At 44.8% G+C, this 25307-nt stretch overlaps 1 protein-coding gene across 2 annotated transcripts in view; it reads right to left on the bottom strand.

Annotated features, from left to right (window-relative positions):
- LOC138740769 (nuclear RNA export factor 1-like) overlaps positions 1–25307 on the bottom strand; it is a 109338-nt gene that overhangs the window by 61273 nt on the left and 22758 nt on the right. For both annotated transcript variants that reach the window (XM_069893847.1, XM_069893848.1), the window contains exon 3: positions 484–634. In XM_069893847.1, coding sequence (XP_069749948.1) covers positions 484–634 — 151 coding nt within the window. The remainder of the gene's footprint in view (positions 1–483; positions 635–25307) is intronic.

The following is a 25307-nucleotide window of genomic DNA, read 5'->3' as shown; positions in this document are numbered from 1 at the left end:
TGTTTCCCAGTTTATTAGTCACCCAGTAAGCTAAACATAAGACTACCATACCTACGAGGGGAAAATAAGTGATCAAGTGCCAGGGCATTGTACCACCACCCTTTCTGTAACCCCAGTGCAAGATGCTCTCCTTCAAAAAAAAGGGGGAGTGGGATATTCATCACCCACATTTTTGCATTGGTCAGCATTCAGAAATGCAAGTCCTTTTGGTGCTAGCTCACCACACCATGATACTGCAGGGCCCCAGCATAGATAGGATTTTTCTTTGCCAACAGAGAAATGGAAGCAAGATTTTTTTTCATTGGTTTCGGAGGCGGAAAAGCAAACTATTGATGCACATGAGTGAAAGATCTCCAAGAGCATAAATCCTTTGACAAGAATGTAATTTCTTTAAAAAAAAGATAACGATATGCACAAATTCTTGCCTTTGCAGATACTGATCTACATAGTTATATTTTAGACATACAACAGAACAGGACCTACAGTGACTTTAAACCAGTTCCATTGTGTATTGGAGTTGTTACTTGCACCCCTCTCTGAACTCTGCTTCATGGTAACCTGAATATTCGAGGGTCCACCCTCACGATCATGCCAGCTGTCTGGGCGCCGAGATTGCCTGGAGCCGTAGGGCGAACTGAGGGTGAACACAAAGTGAAAGAGAAAGTCACAACACAATGTGGCATGGCGATTGTAACATTATTGCAGCATCAGCGACCCAGGTTCAAATCAGCCTGCTGCCCGTGACCCTCCCCAGCATCCACGTAGGTCTCCTCTGGATGCTCTGGTCTCCCTCTTGCATTCCAAAGATGGATGGGAGTTGGTAGGTTAATTGGTCACATGAGTGCATTTGGTTGGCCTGGGCTCGTGAGGCCTGTTACCATTGCTGTATCTCTAAATTAAAAATGTTAATTAAACAGTTAAAATTAACTTTGCTCACTACACCACAATACTATTTTGTGGCTTGCACAAATACAGAAAGCTGGAGCAGATGGGGGAGAAAAAAATGAGCACAATACTCATTCAGTTACTGATAAATCGCAGTGCATTTGCTTTGTATTTTAATCATGTGGCAGAGATCTCACATGACAAGTCACAGTTACAACCATTTAGGGTTATCCACAATCCAAAAGAGAAACAAAGAACACTACAGCTCAGAAATGGGTCCCTCAGCTCATCTAGTTGGTGCCCAACTATTATTCTGTCTAGTCTCATTGATCTGCATCCAGACCATAGCCCTCCCATCCAGGCATCTACTCAAATTTTCTTTAAAAATTGCGCCTTCACCACTTCAGCTGGCAGCTTGTTCCACATTCTCACCACTCGCTGCGAAAAAATGTTCTCTTTTCACCTTTAACACGTGTCCCCTGGTTCTTGCCTCATTTGCTTGCATTTACTCCATCTCTATCCCTCACATTCACAAGTTTATCGGTAATAACGTACACAAGTCCTCTGAAATTTCATTTGTCTGATAGTTGGATGCAAAGGCGGAAGGCCTCATGAATTGTCGACATTGCTAAACTGAAAAAACTTCAGCACTGACCAGGTCAGCGATACAGATAAAAAACATCAAGGTATTTTACAGAGAGTAAAGGAGTGAGGAGAAGCTGTCCAAAGGTATTGTTAACGTTCAGATTTTTTTCACAGCCTGGTAAATAAGGAGACAGAATTAGGCATAAACCCTGCTGAAGTGTGCAGACCACTAAACTCCAAGTGAACACAGAAGAGTCCACAGCTCTATGTAGGGACTAAAACACAAGCTTGAGAATGTCACGTCAGAGGAGGTGAGGGGCTGGGAATTATTGTGGTTGAGGAGGAAGCACTGAATTGAAGAGGGGCATCTCTATTATTAGAGGGGATCTGGCAGCAGTGAGAAAGAATCTAGCTCAGAAAATCAAGTAGAAACAGTTTGGGGAAATTAAGAACCAGCAAAGAGCAGAAGACATTGGTGAGTGTTGTACATAGCAACTCCCACCCTGAAACAGTAGTGGTGACACAGTACTTCTCGATCTCAACAGCCTTTTACAGGAGTACAAATGAGAGTGTCCTGTCTGGCTGCATCATTGCATGGGAGATAGCTGCAAAGCATCAGACCGGAAGTCAATACAGAGGGTCATCAAAACGTCTGAGAAGATCACTGTAGTCTCCCTTTCCTCTATTGACATTTACTGGAAATGTTGCTTAAATAGGGCTCAAAGAATCATAGTGAACCCTTTCCATCCAGCACACAGTGTCTTTGACCCACTACCATCAAGGAGGGGGAAACAGGAGCATCAAAACCACGACTGCCAGGCTGGGAAATAGCTTCTTCCCACAGACTGTGAGATTGATGGACAGCATCTTGTAACTGAGTAAATCATCCCAAAATATTTACCATACATGTTGGTGCATAAGGCGACTGGGAGCTTGAGACAACCCTCAGAACTTCCACTTAAAATTAAGGTTTTCAGCTATCCCAAGTCTGGCATTTACTACTGATAGGTTACTGCACCAATAGTCCTTTGTCAACTAAGTTCATAGGTGAATCAGCAATGTTTCCAATTTGCTTAATAAATAATCGCATTTCTTGTGTTTTTTTTTAAGACTTACAGCATAGAAGACTACACAAAAGAGTCTGGAAAAACAACCAACTGAAAAACCTCACAAAGATAAGCGTATACAGAGCCGTTGTCATACCCACACTCCTGTTCGGCTCCGAATCATGGGTCCTCTACCGGCACCACCTACGGCTCCTAGAACGCTTCCACCAGCGTTGTCTCCGCTCCATCCTCAACATACATTGGAGCGCTTACATCCCTAACGTCGAAGTACTCGAGATGGCAGAGGTCGACAGCATCGAGTCCACGCTGCTGAAGATCCAGCTACGCTGGATGGGTCACGTCTCCAGAATGGAGGACCATCGCCTTCCCAAGATCGTGTTATATGGCGAGCTCTCCACTGGCCACCGTGACAGAGGTGCACCAAAGAAAAGGTACAAGGACTGCCTAAAGAAATCTCTTGGTGCCTGCCACATTGACCACCGCCAGTGGGCTGATATCGCCTCAAACCGTGCATCTTGGCGCCTCACAGTTTGGCGGGCAGCAACCTCCTTTGAAGAAGACCGCAGAGCCTACCTCACTGACAAAAGGCAGAGGAGGAAAAACCCAACACCCAACCCCAACCCACCAATTTTCCCCTGCAACCGCTGCAATCGTGTCTGCCTGTCCCGCATCGGACTTGTCAGCCACAAACGAGCCTGCAGCTGACGTGGACTTTTTACCCCCTCCATAAATCTTCGTCCGCGAAGCCAAGCCAAAGAAGACAGCATAGTAACAGGACATTTCAGCCCACAAACCCATGTAACGGAAACAGGCCATCTTGGCCCCTCTTTTGCCACCCAATAACACCCCGGTACTTTTTGAATGTTGGGAGGGAACTAGAGCTCACAGGGAAAACCCATGCAGATAAGGGAGGAATGTACCAACTCCTTAGAGACGGCATGGGATTCGAACTCCAGTCCCAAATGCTGGCGCTGTAACGGTGTTGCACTAACTGCCTCGCCAACCAAGCCGCTATATAAAACAAAAACTCTTCTAATGATCTAACCCTTTCTTTGTGAAGTTATGATTAAACATATATGTTCCATTAAACATACAGTAAACATGCAGTAAACATACATGTTCCATTAATACTTTTAACAATGGAAATTTGTGATTTTAACATCAAGATACATTGTTAATTTCTGCGCCATTTTACTTCTCTGCCTCGGTACTAGACCATTTTCTTTTCATAAAGCGACTACACCCCGAAGCAGTGGCTTTGAAGTCTTTGCCCTGCTCTTGGCTGTCTTTAGCCCACAAGTACAAAAATGCTTATTTTATTTCTTGATGCGGCGTATCCATTTTGACGCTACTCATGGACCATGCCTCCTACGTGCTTCTCTAGAATCGGCCAGTGTGCAATGCCTCCTCTCAGTGCACATTAATGAAAACTTGAGCCTTTCCAAGAAACCCGGTCTTTAAAAGTTGTGATTGGCCTGAGGAGGCATTGTAAATAGAACGCTCCCTGGGAGCCTGGCTGATTGTTTACTTTTCATCAGTTTTTACAAATGGCAACTGTTAGCTTTTAATGAATGTTAGACATTTTAAAACAATAAAAGATTATTATAAACCTACCATTACTATTAATCCAGCTTCCCAAACGCAAGTTTGAGTAGAAACATATTTAGTGGTAGGACTGTAGGAGTTATGGGAGTGTTTTATGCTGTTCTCCACCACCATGGGGAAACACAGGATATTAAGGTTTGGATTTTATACTTGGTTTTGGGGTGACATCTTGTATGATGGCATATATGGTATGTATTTATTGTAAATTTCATCTTTATGTGATATTATATACCATCCATTGTATGTCTATGTGTGTGGACTGTGATCCGGAGAAACACTATTTTGTCTGGTTGTGGATGCACACTCAGACAATAATAAATTTGACCTTAATCCCAGGACAGGGGAGACTCTCCTGCAGAAGTCACCCTATTGTGGTCTGGAGAAATGCAGTTTTGCCAGGTTGTTCATGGGCAGGCAGATGATAATGAACTTGAAATGGCATTAATTAGAGGAGGGTAGTACAATAATCACGGAGGTCTTTAACATTGCAAGTAGACTGGGTAACAAAATCAGCAAAGTTAAGTGTAAAGGAATTTTTTCTGAGATGTCTCTGGATCCAACCAGCAAACAGCCCCATCCAAGTAACATCCTCTCTCACCAGTAGAAATATTTAGACATTGCAGGGGCAGTCTCCGACATAAAGACAAGCAAAAAGAAAATCTAAAACAGAGGCATTACAGTGGAATTTACCTTTCAATGGGAATAGGCAAGGATGTGGCATTTCACTGTGAACTCGGAGAAATAAGCAGGTTTGAGAAAAGAGAATGTCTTTAGTTCTTAATATTAATTTGGCTCCTAATTCTTTTCTTGCCCTGTTTGGAATAAGTAAGTCATCTGATTTAAATTTGTCTGGGCAACCATCCCATGTAGTTGCCTTTGTTCTTATTGCCAGAAAAGCTCATCTAAATTCATGGGGTCCTTTCCTTAATTATTTTTAGAATTTATAAGATTATTTGATCCCATTTTACAGTTTAGCTGTCCTTACTTTCATGCATTAATGGAACATGCATGTTTAATGTACATGCATGTTTAGCTGTCCCTACTTTCATGGATTAATGGAACATGTATGTTTAATCATAACTTCACAAAGAAAGGGTTAGATCATTAGAAGAGTTTTTGTTTTATATACATTTTGTATTTTATCTCTTCCATGGATTGTTTACAGTTATTTGTTTATTAATAAACTGTTACTTTCTTGGATATATATTCTTGTTATTACCCAAGTATGAGCACACACACACACACACATATATATATATGTGTGTGTGTGTGTATATATATATATATATATATATAAAATATTGGAAAGAGAAAGGAGAATGCAGTTTGATGGGGATGATGAAGAGTTATAATCATATAATATATAATCATATCACAATTACAGCACGAAACAGGCCATTTTGGCCCTTCTAGTCTGCACTGAACTAAGTCTGCTCCTCTAGTCCCACCTACCTGCATGCTGCCCATAACCCTCCATTCTCCTCCCATCCATATACCTATCCAATTTTTCCTTAAATGACAAAATTGACCCTGCCCCCACTACTTCTCCCAGAAGCTCATTCTACACGGCCACCGCTCTCTGAGTGAAGAGGTTCCTCCTCAGGTTACTTCTAAACTTTTGCCCCTTAATTCATGACCTCTTGTTTTAATCTCTCCTACTCTCAATGGAAAAAGCTTATCCATATCAACACTATCTATCCCCCTCATAATATTAAATACCTCTATCAAATCCCCTCTCAACCTTCTATGCTCCAAAAAATAAAAACCTAATCTGCTCAATCTTTGAACAGGTTTCATTGAAGTCGGATAGGTATATGGACGGACGAGAGGGGTATGGAAGGTTATGAAGTGGGTGCGGGTCATTGGGACTAGGTGGGAGAATGTGTTCAGCATTGACTCGAAGGGCTGAAATGGCCTGTTTCTGTGCTGTAATTGTTATATTATATAGAACAATCCTGAGAAACATTCCTGCATCACTTCACAACAAAGTTTTAAAAGGCTTCTTCAGGTGCATTCTCCGCCAAGAGTCATCATGCCGGCCACCCCACAGTGTGGGACTGATGGCTGTGGCACCCTTCTGGTTGTGGGGAGAGAGCAGGGCAGTGGGGAGAGAGCAGTGTCACCCTGAGCTGACAGCCCACACCAGCTGCTCCTTCCCTGACGTCCCGCAGCTGGGAGGGAGGCTGTCAGGTGCTTGCCAGCTGATTGTCATCCCCTTAGCAGCTGCTTGAAAATAGCTGCATTCAGGTGCTGGGGGAGGTACTGTGGCGATTATCCCTCCCAGAGGAGGGTTACAAAGTTTGCCTCGCATGCGCCACCTGCACTTTCAGGTGGCCTCCTGACAGTTGCATATGGGCATAATATGCGGCTTTACATCGGGATATTTGGCCATCTGAAATTGCCTAAAGATTACTTAATTGGCTGGTTGTGAAATCTGGTATGCAAAAATCACATTTTTAAATTTAAATGTTTACATTTAAAATTTTGACATGCAGCATCCTTCTGGTCCTCAAGCCCTCATCACCTAATTGCACCCAATTGACCTACAACCCATGAAAGTTTTTCTTCCAAAATATATTTTTTGGGCATAAAAAACAACCATACACATTCAGATGTACATTGTAATCCCCTTTTCTTTTTTCAATAGAAAAACCAACACACACAAACATAAATGTTCACGTATACCCTCTGGTACACACTCCCTGACCACTTTTGCTAAGAGTATTATCAGTATATTACCAATTGTACTGATACAACCATCTCACAGTTAGTCTTTTACTCTGAAGGCATTCATAATTCAGAGAAATAATGTATCAAGGGTTGTCATTTATTGACAAATTCCCCCATACATTTAAGGGTGGGAGAGAATTGGAGCACCGAGAGGAAACCCACACAGACACAGGGAGACCATACAAACTTCTTCCAGACAGTGCCAGATGTGAACCCAGGTTGCACTAACCACTATGCTAACCATCAAGTCTCTCCTCTCCACAGAAGTTGACTGCTTTCAGCAACCATACCTGTGGAAATGGAAGTTGCTTGTTTTAAAGCTTAATTAAAAATTCAAAGTGTGTGACTTTTCTTATTGTTGGGGCTCAGAAAAGGACCCTGTAATCTGGTTTATGCAAAACAAATCAGGAAACAGACAGTTGATCTAGTGATAAGGTTCAATGTGTACATTGGGGATTTTTAATCACACAGATTGCTTATGCACAAATGCAAAATCAGACCACAGATAACAAAAATCCTAGATAGAGCTATAGAAAACCAAAATTAATCAGACGCTGACCATTTCACCCAATGACATGCTGTTTATCTTCATGAACCATCTAGTCTAAATCCCTAGCAATGCTCCCACACACATATCCTTCGATGTTCCTTTTCCAAATTTATAATCCTTTTAACAGTTGTCGGATTTTGCCTCAATGATTTGCAACAGGGAATTATGCATTCTAACCTTTATTGACATTGGTTCGAGGTAATTACTTGTGATACTGTAAATTTCCACCCTCTCATTACCAGCTTCTGGTAATGGAAAAACCTATTGACATTGTTATAAATCTTCATGATCTTTGAAATCTCCAGTGATCTCACCCTCTCTCCTCCAATTAGCCACCCCTTAACCTGTCAGTGCAAGCAACAATCCCCCATTTAGAGCACTCCTTTCGGAGGCTGAAGTCCTCGCAGCAGACTGCAGGCCATTAGCAACCAGCTCCTGGGAACCAGGATTACTCAGCAGGACTCCCCAAGGGCCCCAGGTGCTGATTCACATGGGGGGAGGGGTGGTTTTGGGGAAACCAGGGACCAAAAAATGGCGGCACTGCTGTAATGACAGGGCTCCCGCTGGTACGGACCCATGGAGAGCAGGGAGTGGAGACATCGCACTCCCGCAAGGTCCAACCGACCAGTCTGACTTCCGTCAGTTCCGTACAGGCTTTAAATGGCATGTTGATGAAGCCTATGGTGGTTTTATTTAAAAATTCTGCGATAGCAGTGTCACCCAAGATGGCAGCACCTACGATCACCAGCAGCCGTGAGGGGTTGCAGACTCCAGGGAAGCAGAGGACAGTTGCAGGGCACCAGAAAACAGGGACAACTTCCCCCACCCAGTTTGAGAAGGAGAAGCAGAGGAAACAACCCACAGGACTGTGACCATGTCGGCGACTAACGAGGGGTTAAGCGGCTGAACAACACACAGAAGGTGGGCTGTTGGTGACTGGAGGCAAGATGAGAAATCAGCGCAGGCTTTGGGCTGAAGAGGTATCAGCTATTGGAACTGGGTTGCAAGAGGGTGCTGAGGTTTCTTCATCATGTCGGAGATTCGAATCTCGAGCTTGGGCTGCTGATGGTTTGGACTGGATTCTGTGGCTGTGAGGGCTGAGATGGAAATTCGGGAACTCTGAGGGGACTCTCTTTGTTTCTCTTTCTGAAAGAGACACCAGGCAATTTCTGGTAATTGCAAATCTGTCTTAAGGCAAATTCCATGTAATATTGGACTGTTTTTAATACTGGACAATAAAGGAATCTTGGAAGGTGACAAGGTCGGCTTAACTGCTGGAACAGACAGGAGGCTGTACAAGGGGTACCAGCATCTCTATATATATATTATATATATATATATATCAAGGTTCCTCAATTATCATGTAGGCAAAATTGGTTTCTGTTTTCCCTGCAAAGGCACACACAAAGGAGGCGATAAAGAGAAATGAAAGAGAGTCCCCCCTCAGAGACAGATGCCCATGGATCCTGCCACCTCCTCCCATTCCAGCAATGAATGGGATCCATGGACACTTAATCACCCCTTTTACACAGAGATCCCACTAAACTGGCATATCAACGACCTGTGTTTAAAGCCAGATCGGATTGGACGGAGCATTCACACTGAAGCAAGAAAAGCTGGTTCTGTGCAATCTTTTACATCTTCTTTGGCTTGGCTTCGCGGACGAAGATTTATGGAGGGGGTAAAAAGTCCACGTCAGCTGCAGGCTCGTTTGTGGCTGACAAGTCCGATGCGGGACAGGCAAACACGATTGCAGCGGTTGCAGGGGAAAATTGGTTGGTTGGGGTTGGGTGTTGGGTTTTTCCTCCTTTGCCTTTTGTCAGTGAGGTGGGCTCTGCGGTCTTCTTCAAAGGAGGTTGCTGCCCGCCAAACTGTGAGGCGCCAAGATGTACGGTTTGAGGCGTTATCAGCCCACTGGCGGTGGTCAATGTGGCAGGCACCAAGAGATTTCTTTAGGCAGTCCTTGTACCTTTTCTAGGGACCTGGCAAAAGGAGGCTGGACCTGCAGCATTACAGCATTGGTGTCCTGGACAGGCGGGGAAGTCTTTTACCCTTCTGATACTACCTACTTTGGAGGGTAAGTATCAGGATTAAAATTTTCCCTCCCCCCCACCCCCCCCCCCCCTCCATACCATGTTCATCACATTCACAGTTAAGTGAAGCCGTTAAAAGGGAGTTAATCACCTTCTTTCAAGAGCATTGTAAAAGGGCCTAATGTCTCTGGAGAGAGAGGTGGGGACAACTTCCCCTTTGTTTTTATTCCTTACCTTGATATGGAGACTGGGCAGGTGGTGCCTCTGTGTGCCTTCACAGGGCAAAGGAAAAGTACAACAATAAAGGGATTTTTAATCTTGATCACATTTTGCCAAGAATAGTTATCCCACAAATTTATCTTTGCTTATACTCCAAACAATGCAACTTATGTTTAAATGCAGCAGTTGGCAAAACCCCTCGCTGTTTTGCAAGAAACAGGAACTATGATAAACAGTATTCAATACCAGAGTAAACGAAACAGGACGATGGTAAAGAGCAACTGAATTTGAAAATTCTTATTCATTGTCGTGTTGGTTCTCTGTAACCACATCTTACCTCCCTAATAGACACAAAATTACCACCTTTGGAAGGGCTAGAACAAGTCATTAAATGTTTTTTGCATTTTAAAGTTGACTTCAGTTGCTATGCGACCCGTTTAAATTCCAGCACTGTGATGCACCCCTAATGGTATGGGAAATTTAATGTATTTATGCTGTTTTTCATAGCTGAAAATGTTAAGTGTGTGTGGGTGGAGGCACGTGCCACATTATGTTACACAGCCAGGAGTTCATTAAGCAGTAATCCAAAAGGTCACCACCACCACACACAGCCCTTCATTGTATAGAGACACAAGAGACAGCTGATGCTGGAATCCAGAGCAAAAATCAAATTCTGGAGGAACTCATGTGGACCAAGCAGTATTAGTGGGGTAAAGATCTTGCCATTACGGTTGGTGTAACAGTTAGCACAACACCTTTACAGTGCCAGTGATCAGGTCCAGGGTTCGAATCCCGTTCTGTCTGTAAGGAGTTTGTACATTCTCCACGTGTCTGCGTGGGTTTTCACCGGCAGCTCCAGTTTCCTCCCACCGGTCGAAACGTACTGGTGGGGGGGGGGGGGGGGGGGGGGGGAAAGAGTATAGGTTAATTGGGTGTAGGTTGGGTGACACGAGCTCGTGAGTCTAAATGGTCCGTTACCATGCTGTAAATCTAAATTTTTAAAACTTTAAATTACTCTACAGATGCTACTCAGTCACTGAGCTCCTCCAGCAGTCTGATTTGATCTCTTTCTTGTCCATCTGCAATTCTAATCAGACTGAATGACCCATACTTATTTAGCTGTGCGGGTACTTTGTAGCTCATAAATAAATCGGTGATTTGAATGAACTGCATGCAAGGGTATTGTTATCTGTTCTCCTTAATTTTTCCATCAAGTACATACAGAGTTAATAGGTTAATTGTTTCATGGGTGTATTTGGGTGGCATGGGTTTGTGGGCCAGAAAAGCCTATTACCATGCTGTATCTTGAAATTAAAAATTAAAGTAGATACAAAAGTAAATGAACCAGAAGAGAAAATCTGCAATTTTATCTTTTTTTTTCTTGTTGCAATAGTGTGCAAGGTTAGTGTAGCGATTAGCACAACGCTGCTACAGAGTCAGTGACCCAGGTTCAAATCCGGCACTGTCTGTAGTAGTTTACACTCTCCCCTTGTCAGTGTGGGTTTATTCCAGGAGCTCAAAAACATATGGAGATTGTAGGTTCATTGGTGTATTTGGGCAGGGGCTCAGGCTCATGGCTGGAAGTGCTCTATGTCAAATTTAAATATAGCTCAAGATGGAGATAGGGAACAGTCAGCTCAGGGTATTTGAAAAATGAGGATAGGGACGTGTATCAGAGCTGGGATTCAAAAGGGTGCAAAGGGTATAAGGCCCTCCCAAAGGACCTTGGGTGCTGAACGCTTCCTGATCTTGTCGGAGGTTTGGATCTGCAGTTTGAATCGAATAGGAGGTGAATCCACGGACACTGCATGTCTCTGAAGGGACTCTCTTTTCCTTCTCTTTCTCCTTTTGTTCGGGTGACTCTTTATTTGCCTTATGACTAATAAAATTTGAAGTATGTTATGTAAATTACATGACAATAAAAGGAAGCTTGAAATACAATTACTATGAGGTGCACACACAGAGTCAATGTACAGGATCATAAGAGAGACAGAGAGGATCCCTCCCCCTCATCGATGTGATCTACTGGTTTCACTGTCTGAATTTAAATTTTTTTTAAAAAGTTAAATTTAGACATACAGCAAGGTAACAGGCCCTTCTGGCCCAGGAGTCCGTGCTGTCCAATTTACACCTCATCTACACCCCTGGTACGTTTTGAACAGTGGGAGGAAACTAAAGCCCCTGGAGAAAACCCACACAGATACGTGGAGAACGTACAAAATCCTTATGGACAGCACAGGATTTAAACCCTGGTCCAGTCCTGATTGCTGGTGCAGTAAAGGTGTTGCACTAACCGCTTCACCATCTGTGTTCCCCTGAACCATGAAGAGGGCACGCAAAATGATTGAGGACCCCTTCTACCCCACCCCCCCCCCCACCCCCACACAGCATCTTTCAGTTGCTCCCATCAGGAAGGAGATACAGGAGTGTCAGAGCTAGCACTTCTCCCTGCAAGCAGTGAGTATGCTGAGCAACCAAAGAAATTGCTCCCACTAATTCTCATATTCATGCACCTGCATATTTATTTGTTGTCTGGTTATGAGTCTGTGTGTTTTGCTCAGAGGACTGGACAACATTATTAAGTCAGATTGTACATGTGCAATCAGATGATAATAAACTTGATGACTTTATTCACTCCCAGCCTCCAGAAAACACAGATTCTCACCCACTCCCACTGTGTATCATCCCAAAATCATTCCAACTGTCCTGAGTCTCAAGAGGGAAGAAATAGGGAATTGGCTGTCAGGGCAGGGTGTATCCGTGTGTCTCCCCATGGGCAGTGAGATGGCTAAAACAACCTTCTACTTATTAAGAATATTTATTTTAAAACATATACTGTGGATATGTCCGTATGTGTCTTACGTCTACCCATACACGCTTTGCACTGTTCTGCATCGTGGACCAAAGAACACTGATTCTTTGGGCTGTCCTGATACAATCAGACGACAAATAAACATGAACAAGTGGAAGGATAATGGAGGCACTAATTTCACCTGGCAAGGAATTAAATAGTGTTACACAAGAAAGTCTGCAGATGTTGGGGTCAAGTACATGTCACAAACAGGTTGGAGAAACTCAGCAGGACCCTCTGTCTCCTTCTCCTATCAGAGAGCTTCCCTCTGACCCCATCACTCACATAAACCGTTATTATACAAGCCAGGCCCTTTGACCCACAATGTTGTGCCAATCTATAAATACCTACCCCAAAAAAGCTTATTTTTTCTCTTCTATCCTCCCATCTGAATCCACCTAAGACCTCTTCGCTGTTTGCCTGCGCCCGTATCTCGAAAACCGGGGCGGGGTAGTTATAGAAAAGATTCACAATAATATTGTTGCCATGACTTATTACCAGGAATTAATGAGATATTGGATAGGGTGGGACTGTTTTCCCTGTCCAAATGTTGAACTTAAAGAAAAATAAGGGGTGTCAATATGATAAGTATATTCAGTCTTTTCCCCAGAACAGGTAATCTAAAATTTGAAGGCATGGCTGTAAGGTGAGAGGGGACAAGATTAAAAAGGGACCTGAGGGGTGAATTTTCCCATGCATGGAATAAGTGGAGGGCACATAGAATAAACTGGCAGATGAAGTGGTAGAGGCAAGTACAATTGCAATGTTTAAAAAACATTTGGATTGGAAAGTTTGGGAGGAACTGGGGCCAAATGTTGGGAAGTTGGATCGGTGTGGGTTGGTATGGACGAGTTGGGCTGAAGGGCCCGTTTCTGTGCTGTCACAGAAAACAGCAGGTGCAGATTTAAAATAAGACAAATCTGGAGGAGAAAGAAACCAAGCATTTTACTGTTGGCTCCTGTGCTTTTATATACGACTTTTAGGTATAGGCCATTTCATGTCAGGCCTTCTCCTGGAGGCTGGCTATAAGAGCAGATCTAGAATTTAAAACTTACCTTTCAGACAGCAGCCCTAAAAGGCTGCTCCAGCATCCCATTCATATCCAGAGGCACCTCTGCGTGCTCTCTGGAGCCGATGGAGGCGGGGAAACTGGCATTGTACTGACCCCCGTCATAAATATGCAGCCAAGCAATGGCCGTCTTCCTGACGCATAATCCCCCACGCAGTTGGGGGATTATGGGTAGGGAAGACGGCCATTGCTCTGCACATTTTGAGCCACAGAGATTGGCCCTGAAAGCCGAAGCCGGCCAGTGCGGTTGTCTCAGCCTGTACTGGCTGCCCTCTGATGGCTCCTACTGGCTCCAAAAGCTCCCGCTGCCCTGCTGGCTCTCACTGCTCCCGCTAACAGCTCCTGCTGCCCCACCAGTCCCCGCTGGCCCCCGAAGACTGCTCCTAATGGACTGCCGGCCTCCGCTGCCTCGATGGTCTCCGTTGCCCCAATGACTCCTGCTGGCCCCCACTGTCCCGACAGCTCCCACCCGCCGCTCCTGCCTTGGAGGGAGAGGGGGAGTGGGGAGATGGGTCACAGGCTGACGGCATCATCAACTCACTCCTAACCAGCCACTTGCAGCGGCTATACATTAAAGTCAGGTGGTGGAGTGCAGTGCTTCGCTGATTATCCTTCCCTGAGAAGGGTTGGAATCGGCACCTCGGAGCCAGCCATGGCGCATTCAGGCAGGTACATCTTTAACCATAAGGGCAAAGAACCTCCACCTTTACATACTGGTGTTTTCCCTGCTTGAAAGTTCCTATTGACAGCTTCTGTTTTGCTTTGAGACTGTAGCCAAATTGTTTGGACAGAATGGAAAACAAAATGGCCATCCATTTGCAGATGTGGCTTCCATCAATGCATCAACTAAAAAGCTCTTGCACTACCACAGTGCACCTTTGTGAGGTGAAGTTGGTACATTATACACACAAATGACTAGAAATATTAAACACTGACAGATACCTGAGCAAAGGCATTTCTGACCCAGTTACAGGCATTTCTGACAGCATTCTACACAAATGTGCTAGTTTACTACCAATAAGGGCAAAAATATGATTAAATCCGTCACAAAAAAGAGTCAGCAAAATTAGAGCTTCAACACTTTTTCTTACAGATTTTAACTGTCTCATGACATTTGAAGAGGAATCATCAAAAGGAGAGAAAAGTGTATCTGGCTAACTTTAAATGGCTTATTTTCTCATTTGATGACTAACTCATGAAGATCACACCCTCTTCAATGCTTGCTACAAATCTTCCATTGTCTACTTCAAACACAGCCCATTCAAAATGCTATCTTCGCATTTAACACCTCCTTGCACACAATTTCACTTAGTCAGAACTGAGAATGCAAAAACTAAAGTCAAAAATCTCCAAAATCATTGCCTTCAAACCTTGCTGTGTGTTTCAGCAAGGTGGTTTAGCTCAGAACAATTATCCTTTACAGATTTTTTTTTGGCAAGCACTGTCCAGTGGGACAGGGGCCCGGGGTCAACCTCTGACCTCCAGTGCAGCCTGTGGTGGGTCCCTCCAGACTCTCCTCGTCTCTGTGCAGGTTTCACCTAGGAACTCCAGCTTGCTACCATCTCGCCGGGGACTGAGTGTGAGAGGCAGAGGGAGCAATTTAAAAGCAGCAGGAGAGGTAGGTACTCGTTTAAATCTCGCTGGGGACTGTGGGACCAGGACTGAGTGCGAGAGGAAGAATGAGCAGTTTAAAATCAGCAGAAGTAAGTACATAAAAACACATCACTGGAGAAACTCAGCACGTTAATGTACTTTATATAACAAAACAAAGATACATAATTAACGTTTAGGGCTTGAGCCCTACATCAAAGTATGGACAATATGGGCAGGTACCCGGACAAATTTACTTATTTAAATCATGCTGGAGGACCATGAGAGCAGAACTAAGTGTGGGAGGCAGAGCAAACGGTTTAAAAGCAGCAGGAGAGGTAGAATCTTGTTTCAATCTCAATTAGCTGCGGCCAATAAAAAGGGAAGCTCAAGCAACGTGGCCAGTGGAGGAATGGAATATTGGTTTCGATTCGAGAGGTTTCGGTGAATAAAATGTGCAGAAGTTGAGGCAAGGCAAGGACAGGACAGATTTTTCCAACTCTGCTCTTCACTGGATAGTGGGAATGGCAGCCAGGGCTTCTCTTGCAGAATGTGGATTGTCAGGAAAGCCAACACCATCTCTGACGACTTCATCTGTGAGAAGTACACCCAAATGCAGCTCCTGACAGACCATGTTAGGGAATTGGAGTTGGATGAGCTCCGGATCATTCAGAAGGCTGAGGGGTTGATAAGACAGGAGTTATAAAGATGCAATCGCACCTAAGAAGCAGGAAGAAGGTAGCTGGGTAACAGAGAGATGAGAGAAAGGGAAGAGGCAGATGGTGCTGGGTAACCCTGTGGCCACTCCGCTCAGCAACAGAACTTGGAGGAACATGCAGGCATGTGAGTGAGGTTAAAAAAAAGAGGAAAAGAGCGAGCGCTTGCAAGAGGCAAACAGTGGGGGTCAAGGGGGTTCAGTGCCCTTTGTGGGGGGTTTGGGGGCTCCACATTTGTAAAATCTACACACAAAATTACCAGTTTAAAGCCATTAAAAAACTAGTCATTTTAAATAAAATCAATTGGTTTTATTTTTACAGTGAGCACAGTATATCAGAGAGACACTACCATCTGTTCCCAGACTCCAAGCCCCTTCCAGACCACCAGGCAGTACTGCTTGACCTGTGCTCATACCAGTGTCTGCTTCTCCTGACCCTAAGCAGTACATGCCCATAACTAGCACCTAGCATGCCAAGCAGTGCTCTTGTCCAACTTGCATCCAATTGGAAAATTCACATGCCTGTAATAATCCAAGAAGTATATTATTCAACCATATAGCTCTCCACTGGCCACCGAATCAGAGGTGCACCAAAGAAGAGGTACAAGGACTGCCTAAAGAAAGCTCTTGGTGCCTGCCACATTGACCACCGCCAGTGGACTGACATCACCTCAAACCGTGCATCTTGGCACCTCACAGTTCGGCGGGCAGCAACCTCCTTTGAAGAAGACCGCACAGCCCACCTCACTGACAAAAGATAAAGGAGGAAAAACCCAACACCCAACCCCAACCAACCAATTTTCCCTTGCATTCGCTGCAACCGTGTCTGCCTGTCCCGCATCGGACTTGTCAGCCACAAACGAGCTTGCAGCTGACGTGGACATTACCCCTCCATAAATCTTCGTCCATGAAGCCAAGCCAAAGAAAGAATTATTCAAGCAATGCACAGCTGCATTTTCATAGGACACCATTTTCGTTATTCCACAAATGCCGTGGCTTAGCAAAGCTATTTTCACAAACTATTATTCTTACCCAGAAAGTTACTTCCTAAATATGCAATCATTTCTTTGCACTGATGTTCATCTATTACTTGAGGTTTTTCTTCTGCTAACCTTATAAGCAATTAGTCTTTCCCAATCGTTTCTCCACACGTGGTTTTCGAGATACGGGTAAAAACACAAGTAAGTACTGCTGGCATAAATGGCACAGCATTGCAACACATCGGAAACACTTTGCAACCGAGGGGAAGTGCATGGGGATGCGCTGCCGCTGCTACACCACAGGAAACGTGGCAGCCAAAGTTGGCAGAGCAAGATCCTAGCACTACACGGAACAAGTTGAGGGAGTCACAGTGGGCCGGGAGGACACTGATAAAACCCGGAGGTGGATTTTTAAAATACGGAACTGGATTTTAAAAACATGTAAATTCACATGCCCACAAATGACAAAGCAGCATGGTTTCCTTCAGGGAAAATCTTGCTGGACAAACCCATTGGAATTCTTTGAGGAAGTGACAAGCAGGCAGGATAAGGAAGATTTCAGATTTATTGTAAGAGTATTCTCAGTGGGAACTCGTTGCTTAGGAAGGTAGATAGGAGGTTTGGTGGGTGAGATCAAGACTCCAAGATGGTATGTAACCTCCCAGGTAGCAAGGTCAGGGATGTCTCTGATTGAGTTCATTGCATTGTGGAGGGGGAGGGGGAACAGCCAGATGTTGTGGTCTACGTGGGGACCAATGACATAGATAACAATAGGGATGAAGTCATGAAGAGGGAATATAGGGAGTAAGTTAAAAAGCAAGACCTCAAGAGAGGTAATGCTGCCTCTGTCAGACACCAGAGAAGTAAGGAACAGGAAGTTGTGGCAGATGAATGCGTGGTGAAGAATTGGTGTAGGGCAGGGTTCAGATTTTTGGATCATTTGGATCTATTTTGGGGAAGATCTGACCTGTACAAAAAAACAGGGTGCATCTGAACTGGAGGGGGACCAATATCCTGGCTAGATCAATTGGGAAGAGTTTAAACTAGTTTGGCACGGGGGTGGGAATCAGAATGTGAGTGCAGAGATTAGGGTAGAAGGGCAAAAACATGAAGTATGTGTTCTGAGTTGGTGATTAAGGACAGGCAGGGGTCAAAACATAAATGTAGCCAGTTGGCGGGTTGAAATGTGTCTATTTCAATGCTAGAAGTATTAGGTATAAACAGAGCATGAATCAGTATGTGGAACTACGATGTTGTGGCCGTTACAGAGACTTGGCTGGGGCTGGGTGGGGGGGAGGGAAGGATTGGCTGAGGTACTGGGGTTTAGGGAATATCCTATTTGGAGGCAGGAAAGGAATAGCATTACTGGTCAGGGATAGTACCTCAGCTATAGAAAGGGAGGATGCTGCAGAGGGAGTGTCCACTAAGTCAGTGTGGGTGAAGTCAAACAGGAAGGGAGCTATCACTGTGCTGAGAGTAGTCTATAGACCACCCACCCCCCCCCCCCCACCCCCCCAAATAGCCCTCAAGACACCAAGGAGCAAATAAGCATCAGATTCTGAAATGGTGCAAGAAATACAGGGTTGCAGCTGTGGGTGATTTCAACTTCCCTAATATTGACTGGTTCCTCCTGACTACAAGAGGAATAGGTGGGGCTGAATTTGTAGGTGTGTTCAAGGATTCCTGACACAGTATATTGACAGGCCGACGAGAGACTATACTAGATCTAATTCTGGGTAATGAACCTGGTCAGGGGACAGGCCTCTCGGTGGGGGAGCATTTTAGTGAGAGTGACCACAACTCTTAGCTTAAGCATAGCTATGGAAAAGGATTGCAAAGAAATGCGGCAGGAACTAGCGAGAGTAAATTGGCAAAAGATTTAAGGGCAAAAACACTGAAGTAATGTGGAGGAAGTTTAGAGACCATTTGTGCAGGCTTCGGGATATTTGTCCCACTGGAAAAGATGGTAGGAAAAGGGAATCGTGGATGACAAACCAGGTGAAGCAACTAGTCAAGAGGAAAGAGGAAGCATATGTTACATATAAGCCACTTTCAGGTACATTCTCTGCCAAGAATGCACCTGTAGAAGTGGATGCAGCCCTGTGGAATGGTCTTTCAGGTGGCAGCCCTGTAAGCACTGCACTGTACACCTGAAAGGGATAGCTGCAAGAGAGGTGCCCCGGAGCGCACTCCGACTCCTGTCAGCGCGGGATGTCGGGGCAAGGTCGGCCGGCGCGGGACGTCGGGCAGGGGTGGTTTGCGCGGGACGTCGGGGCAGGGGCAGCGGGGAGGGAGGGGGGCTGTCAGGCAGCGGGGAGGGAGGGGGCTGTCAGGCAGCGGGGAGGGAGGGGGCTGTCAGACAGCGGGGAGGGAGGGGGCTGTCAGGCAGCGGGGAGGGAGGGGGCTGTCAGGCAGCGGGGAGGGAGGGGGCTGTCAGGCAGCGGGGAGGGAGGGGGCTGTCAGGCACCGGGGAGGGAGGGGGCTGACAGGCAGCGGGGAGGGAGGGGACTGTCAGGCAGCGGGGAGGGAGGGGGCTGTCAGGCAGCGGGGAGGGAGGGGGCTGTCAGGCAGCGGGGAGGGAGGGGGCTGTCAGGCGCAGGGATTTGGGTCGCCAGCTGATTGTCATCAGCTCACCCCCTAGGAGCCGCTTTCAGGCAGTTGCATTCAGGTGCCTCGGGGAACTGCTCAGATGCTGATATCATATCTTCCAGAGGAGCGTTGGTGAGTTTCCTCCGAGCCACGTCAGGCTTTTTCAGGTGGCCTCCCGACAGCTGCATTTGGGTAGAATATGTGGCTTTACATCGGAGTTTCAGGCCACCTGAAAGAGCCTATAGTAAACAGGAAGGGCTCATAACAAATATATGGAAGACAGGAAGGAGCTTAAGAAAGAATTTAGGAGAGATCGAAGAGGGCACGAGAAGGCCTTGGCATGTAGGTTTTAAGGAGAACTCCAAAGCATATGTGTATGTGAAGACCAGAAGGATGACAAGAATGAGGTGGGGCCACGAAAAGATAAAGGAAGCGAAATGTGCTTGGAGGCAGAGGAGGTTGGGAGATCTTAAATTAATACTTTGCTTCAGTATTCACAAAAGAGCCAAACTTTAGGTTTTATGATTGGGCAGATCTGGTAACACAATATTAACCATAAAGATTGTCCAATGTGGGTCTCTTTGGAATCTAATTCTGTTATAAAATTTTCTCTCCTCTCTCTTCTTGGATCCTCACTTCCTATCTTCTTTCTTCTTTGGCTTGGCTTCGCGGACAAAGATTTATGGAGGGGTATGTCCACGTCTGCTGCAGGTTCGTTGGTGACTGACAAGTCCGATGTGGGACAGGCAGGCACGGTTGCAGCGGTTGTAAGGGAAAAATGGTTGGTTGGGGTTGGGTGTTGGGTTTTTCCTCCTTTGTCTTTTGTCAGTGAGGTGGCCTCTGCGGTCTTCTTCAAAGGAGATTGCTGCCCGCCGAACTGTGAGGTGCCAAGATGCACAGTTGGAGGCGATATCATCCCACTGGCGGTGGTCAATGTGGCAGGTACCAAGAGATTTCTTTAAGCAGACCTTGCATCTCTTCTTTGGTGCACCTCTGTCTCGGTGGCCAGTGGAGAGCTCGCCATAGAACACGATCTTGGGAAGGCGATGGTCCTCCATTCTGGAGACGTGACCCACCCAGCACAGTTGGGTCTTCAGCAGCATGGATTCAATGCTTGTGGACTCTGCCAGCTCAAGTACTTCGAAGTTGGTGATGAAGTCATTCCAATGAATGCTGATGGAAGCGTTCTAGGAGCCGTAGGTGATGCCGGTAGAGGACCCATGATTCAGAGCCGAACAGGAGCTTCCTCACTTCCTATACCTTTAAATAAATTAACTAATCATCCGGAGGCTAAACATATTTTGAAGATAAAGATACAAATTAGAAAATCTTTGGGTTTAATGAGATTCTCTCTTTCTAGTTCTTGTTTTCTATTTTTTTTAAACCTTCTATGATTGATGTAACTTTTAATGAATGGTATAGATTTATTTGTCGAGGGGGGGGTCTTGCTTCCTTTGAATAACTTTCAGTTAAATATGGTCAACCAAATATTCATTATCTGCATATTAGAGATTTTTTTTAACGACCTCAATTATATACATTTTCAACGAGGACTGATAAAAGCTTAAGTGATGTAATTTTTAAACTTACCGCCTTTCTATAATGGTTCAATATCTAAACATTTATGATATGTTGTTGGGAATAAGAGAGGCTCCCTCAGATAAAATTTAAAAAGCCTGGGTCAGGACCACCAGCTTTTAATTTCTGAAGAAACTTGGAATTTAATTTTCAAATTGGTTAATACAGGTACATGATCCTTTATCTGGAACCCTTGGGAGACAGTGTGTTCCGAATTTCAGATTTTTGCTCGCCCGCCCAACTCACGCTCCCGGTCTCTCCCCCCCCAACCCTCGCCCACCCGACTCGCGCTACCGGTCTTCCCCCCTGCTCCCTCCCGCCCGACTCGCGCTGCCAGTCCCTTGCCAGTTGTCTCTCTCTCCCAGTTGCTAGATTTTGGAGCTTTCCGGATTTTAGATGTCCAGATTAAAGGATCGTGTACCTGTACCTTTTCTCTTCTCTCCTACAATTTAAAGTCGTCCATAGGGCTCAAAGTCTAAAGTCAAACTATCTTTATGCGGAAGCATCTCCTCGTTGTGATAATCGAGATGCTTCATTAATTCATGTTCTGAACACGTGAGGGTCTTGAGAAATATTGGAACAAAGTATTTTAAAACTTTCTCTGCACTTTTTAAAGTTAATTTTAAACCAAATCTCTTAACTGCTTTATTTGGTATTGTTGGAAAGAGTGACATAACTTTAACAGCATCTGAGTTACATGTATTAGCTCTATTTCCCTCTGGCCAGGCAGGCGGCGTTGCTCAGACGGAGGGACATAACCCCACCTCATCATGCTCAGTGGTTACGTGACCTCATGTTTAAACTTAGAGATTAGATGCTCAATTTCTGATTTGAGTTTAAATTTTCAAACACTGTGGGGACCCTTTTTGAGTTACTTTTATTATCTTTGAGTTATGAAGGTAGAACTATTGACCAATGAGGTAATTTATCACTCTGATACGAATTGTCTGTTTTTTGGTCAAACAGTTTCTTTCTTGGTAGTGGGTTTGGATTTTCCTCCTTTATAATAAAATATCAATACAATATAATCTCTTTGATTAAAATGTGGGGAACCTTGGATGAAATTATATGATTTAAGTGTAATGTATCTTTTTGATTTTTAACATATGTCCTCTGTATTTTTGGATTTGAAATTTCAATGTTATTAGAATTATCGAAAAAGGAAAGGGACCTTGATCAGGGTGAGGTCGAAATTGAACAGGCCTGTGTACTAGACAATGTGGAGATTAAGGAAGAGGATGGGGCTGGACACGATTCAACCCAGACTGCTGTGGGAAATGAGGGAAGAGATAGCTGGCGCAGTAGTGATGATCTTTGAATCCTCTTTGACTACGGGGATACGCCAGAGGATTGAAGAATGGCAAATGTAGTCCCTCTGTTTAAAAAAGGCAATAGGGAGAATCCTGAGAATTATAGACCCGTGAATTTAATTCTGTGGTGTCCAAAGTATTGGAGAGGATTCTTAAGGATCTCTGAGCATTTGGAGAAGTACAGTCTACTCAAGGATAGTCAACATGGCTTTGGGAAGAGAAGGCCGTGCCTCACGAGCCTAATTGAGTTTTTTGAAGAGGTAACAAAATAAATTGTTGAGGGTAGGGCAGTAGATGTGGTCCACATGCATTTTAGCAAGGCATTTGACAAGGTCCCTCACGAGAGGTTCATCCTGAAAGTCATAAAGCATGGGATCAGTGGAACCTTTGCTGTGTGGATAAAAAATTGGCTTGCAGGACAAAAGCAGAGAGTAGTAGTGGAAGGAATCACTGCCTGGAGGGTCAGTGATTCGTGGAGTGCTGCAGGGATCTGTTCTGGGACCCCCTACTCTTTGCAATTTTTATAAATTACTTAGATGAAGAAGCAGAAGGATGGATCAGTAAGTTTGCGTATGACACAAAGGTTGGAGGAGTTGTGGATAGCACTGAAAGTTGTCGAAGGTTACAAGAGGATATAGATAGGATGCAGAGTTGGGCAGAAAAGTAGCAGATGGAGTTCAATCCAGTTGAGTGTGAGGTGATGCATTTTGGAAGGGCAAACCAGAAGATTGAGTACAGGGTTAATGGTCAGTTAATTAGGAGTGTGGTTGAACAAAGGAACCATGGGATTCAAATCCATACATCCCTCAAGGTTGCCGCACAGGTTGATAGGATAGTTAAGAAAACCTTTAGGATGCTGGGCTTGAGTTCAAGAGTATAGAGGTCATGTTGCAACTCTACAAATCTCTGGTGAGATCACACTTGGAGTATTGTGTTCAGTTCTGGTCACCCCATTATAGGAATGATGTGGATATCTTGGAGAAGGTGCAGAGGAGATTTATCAGAAAGTTGCCTGGATTGGAAAACAAGTTTTAAGAGGCAAAGTTAGCAGAGCTGGGACTTCGCTATTTGGATCGTAGAAGGATGAGAGAGGTCTACAAGATTATGAGACGCATATATATGGTGGACACCCAGCACCTGTTTCCCAGGGCAGGAATGGCAAACACAAGAGGACACATGTACAAAGTTAGGGGAGGGAAATTTAGGGAGGACATCAGGGGTAAGTATTTTTACACAGAAAGTTGTGAGTGCCAGGGATGGTGGTAGAGGCTAAAACATTTCTGGCATTTAAGAGACTCTTTGACAGACACATGGATGAAGAAAAAAAGAGGGTTACAGGGTAAAGTGGGTTTAGGGATATATGGGTTGGCACATCAAGGGCTGAAGGGCCTGCAGTGTGCTGTAGTATTCTGTTTTCTACGTTCTAAAAAAAGTACATACATGACATCACATGTAACCCTGAGATTCTTTTTTTTCATGTGAGCGAGGCAGAATTACCACTAATTGGTAGTGCAAAAAAAAAATTGAATCAATGTACAAATGTAAAAAAATAAAGAAATTTAAACAAACTGTCTGCAATATACAAGAAAGAAGATCAATAAAGAGCACAAGTGCGAGTCTTTAAATGAATCCCTGATTGAGTTTGTTGTTGAGGAGTCTGATGGTGGAGGGGGAGCAGCTGTTCCTGAACCTGGTGTTGTAGCCTGATGGTAGCAGTGAAGACAGAGCATGTGTTGGGTGGTGAGGGTCTTTAATAATTGCTGCTGCACTCTGACAGCAGCTTCCCTGTAGATGTTCTTGATGGTGGGTGATGTCTTGGGAGTGTTCAGTACCTTTGGTAGGGCTTTCCACTCAGAGGTATTGGTGTCCCCATTCCAGACTGTGATGCAGCCTATCAGCACACTTTATATTACACTTCGGCAGAAATTTTCCAGAGTTTACAATGTCATATCAAACCTCGGCAAACTCCTGAGAAAGTAGAGGTGTTGACATGCTTTCTTCATGATGCCATTAGTGTGCTGGGTCGAGAAGAGATCCTCTGAGATAGTGACTCCCATGAACTTAAATTTGCTCCCTCTCCACCTTTGATTTTCCCTTTCTGAAGTCAACAATCAGCTCCTTGTTTTTGGTGACATTGAGTGTGAGGTTGTTGTTGGTGCACCATTCTGCCAGGTTTTCATTCCCTCCTGTATGCAGATTCATCACCCCTTTTTAATACAACCCACTACAATGGCATCAACAGTGAATTTGTAAAAGGCAGTTTTGTCAGATCAAGCCTCACAGTCATAGTGTGTAGCAAGAAGAGCAGGGAGCTAAGAATTCATCCCTGTGGTGCTCCAGTACTAATGGAGATTGTGAAGATGTTCTTTCCATTTCTCACTGATTGTAGTCAGGAGGTGAGGAAATCCATGATCAATACACAGTGGGGTGTTGAATCCCAGATCTTTGTAGTTTGCTGATCAATTTTAAGGGGATGATGGTGTTAAACGCTGAACTGTAGCCGATAAAATGCATCCTGATGTATGCTTCTTTGATGTCCAGGTGCTCCATTGCTTTGTGTAGAGCTAGTGAGGTGGCAACCGCTGTAGACCTGTTCTTTGGCTTGGCTTTGCGAACGAAGATTTATGGAGGGGTATGTCCATGTCTGCTGCAGCCTCGTTGGTGACTGACAAGTCCGATGCAGGCGTGGTTGCTGCGGTTGCAAGGGAAAATTGGTTGGTTGGGGTTGGGTGTTGGGTTTTTCCTCCTTTGCCTTTTGTCAGTGAGGTGGGCTCTGTGGTCTTCTTCAAAGGAGGTTGCTGCCCGCCGAACTGTCAGGCACCAAGATGCACGGTTGGAGGCGATATCAGCCCACCGGCGGTGGTCAATGTGGCAGGCACCAAGAGATTTCTTTAAGCAGTCCTTGTATCTCTTCTTTGGTGCACCTCTGTCTCGGTGGCCAGTGGAGAGCT

The sequence above is a fragment of the Narcine bancroftii genome, chromosome 8 (assembly GCF_036971445.1).
Source record: "Narcine bancroftii isolate sNarBan1 chromosome 8, sNarBan1.hap1, whole genome shotgun sequence".
Taxonomy (NCBI): Eukaryota; Metazoa; Chordata; class Chondrichthyes; order Torpediniformes; family Narcinidae; genus Narcine; species Narcine bancroftii.
This window is presented reverse-complemented; position numbering and strand designations above follow the sequence as displayed.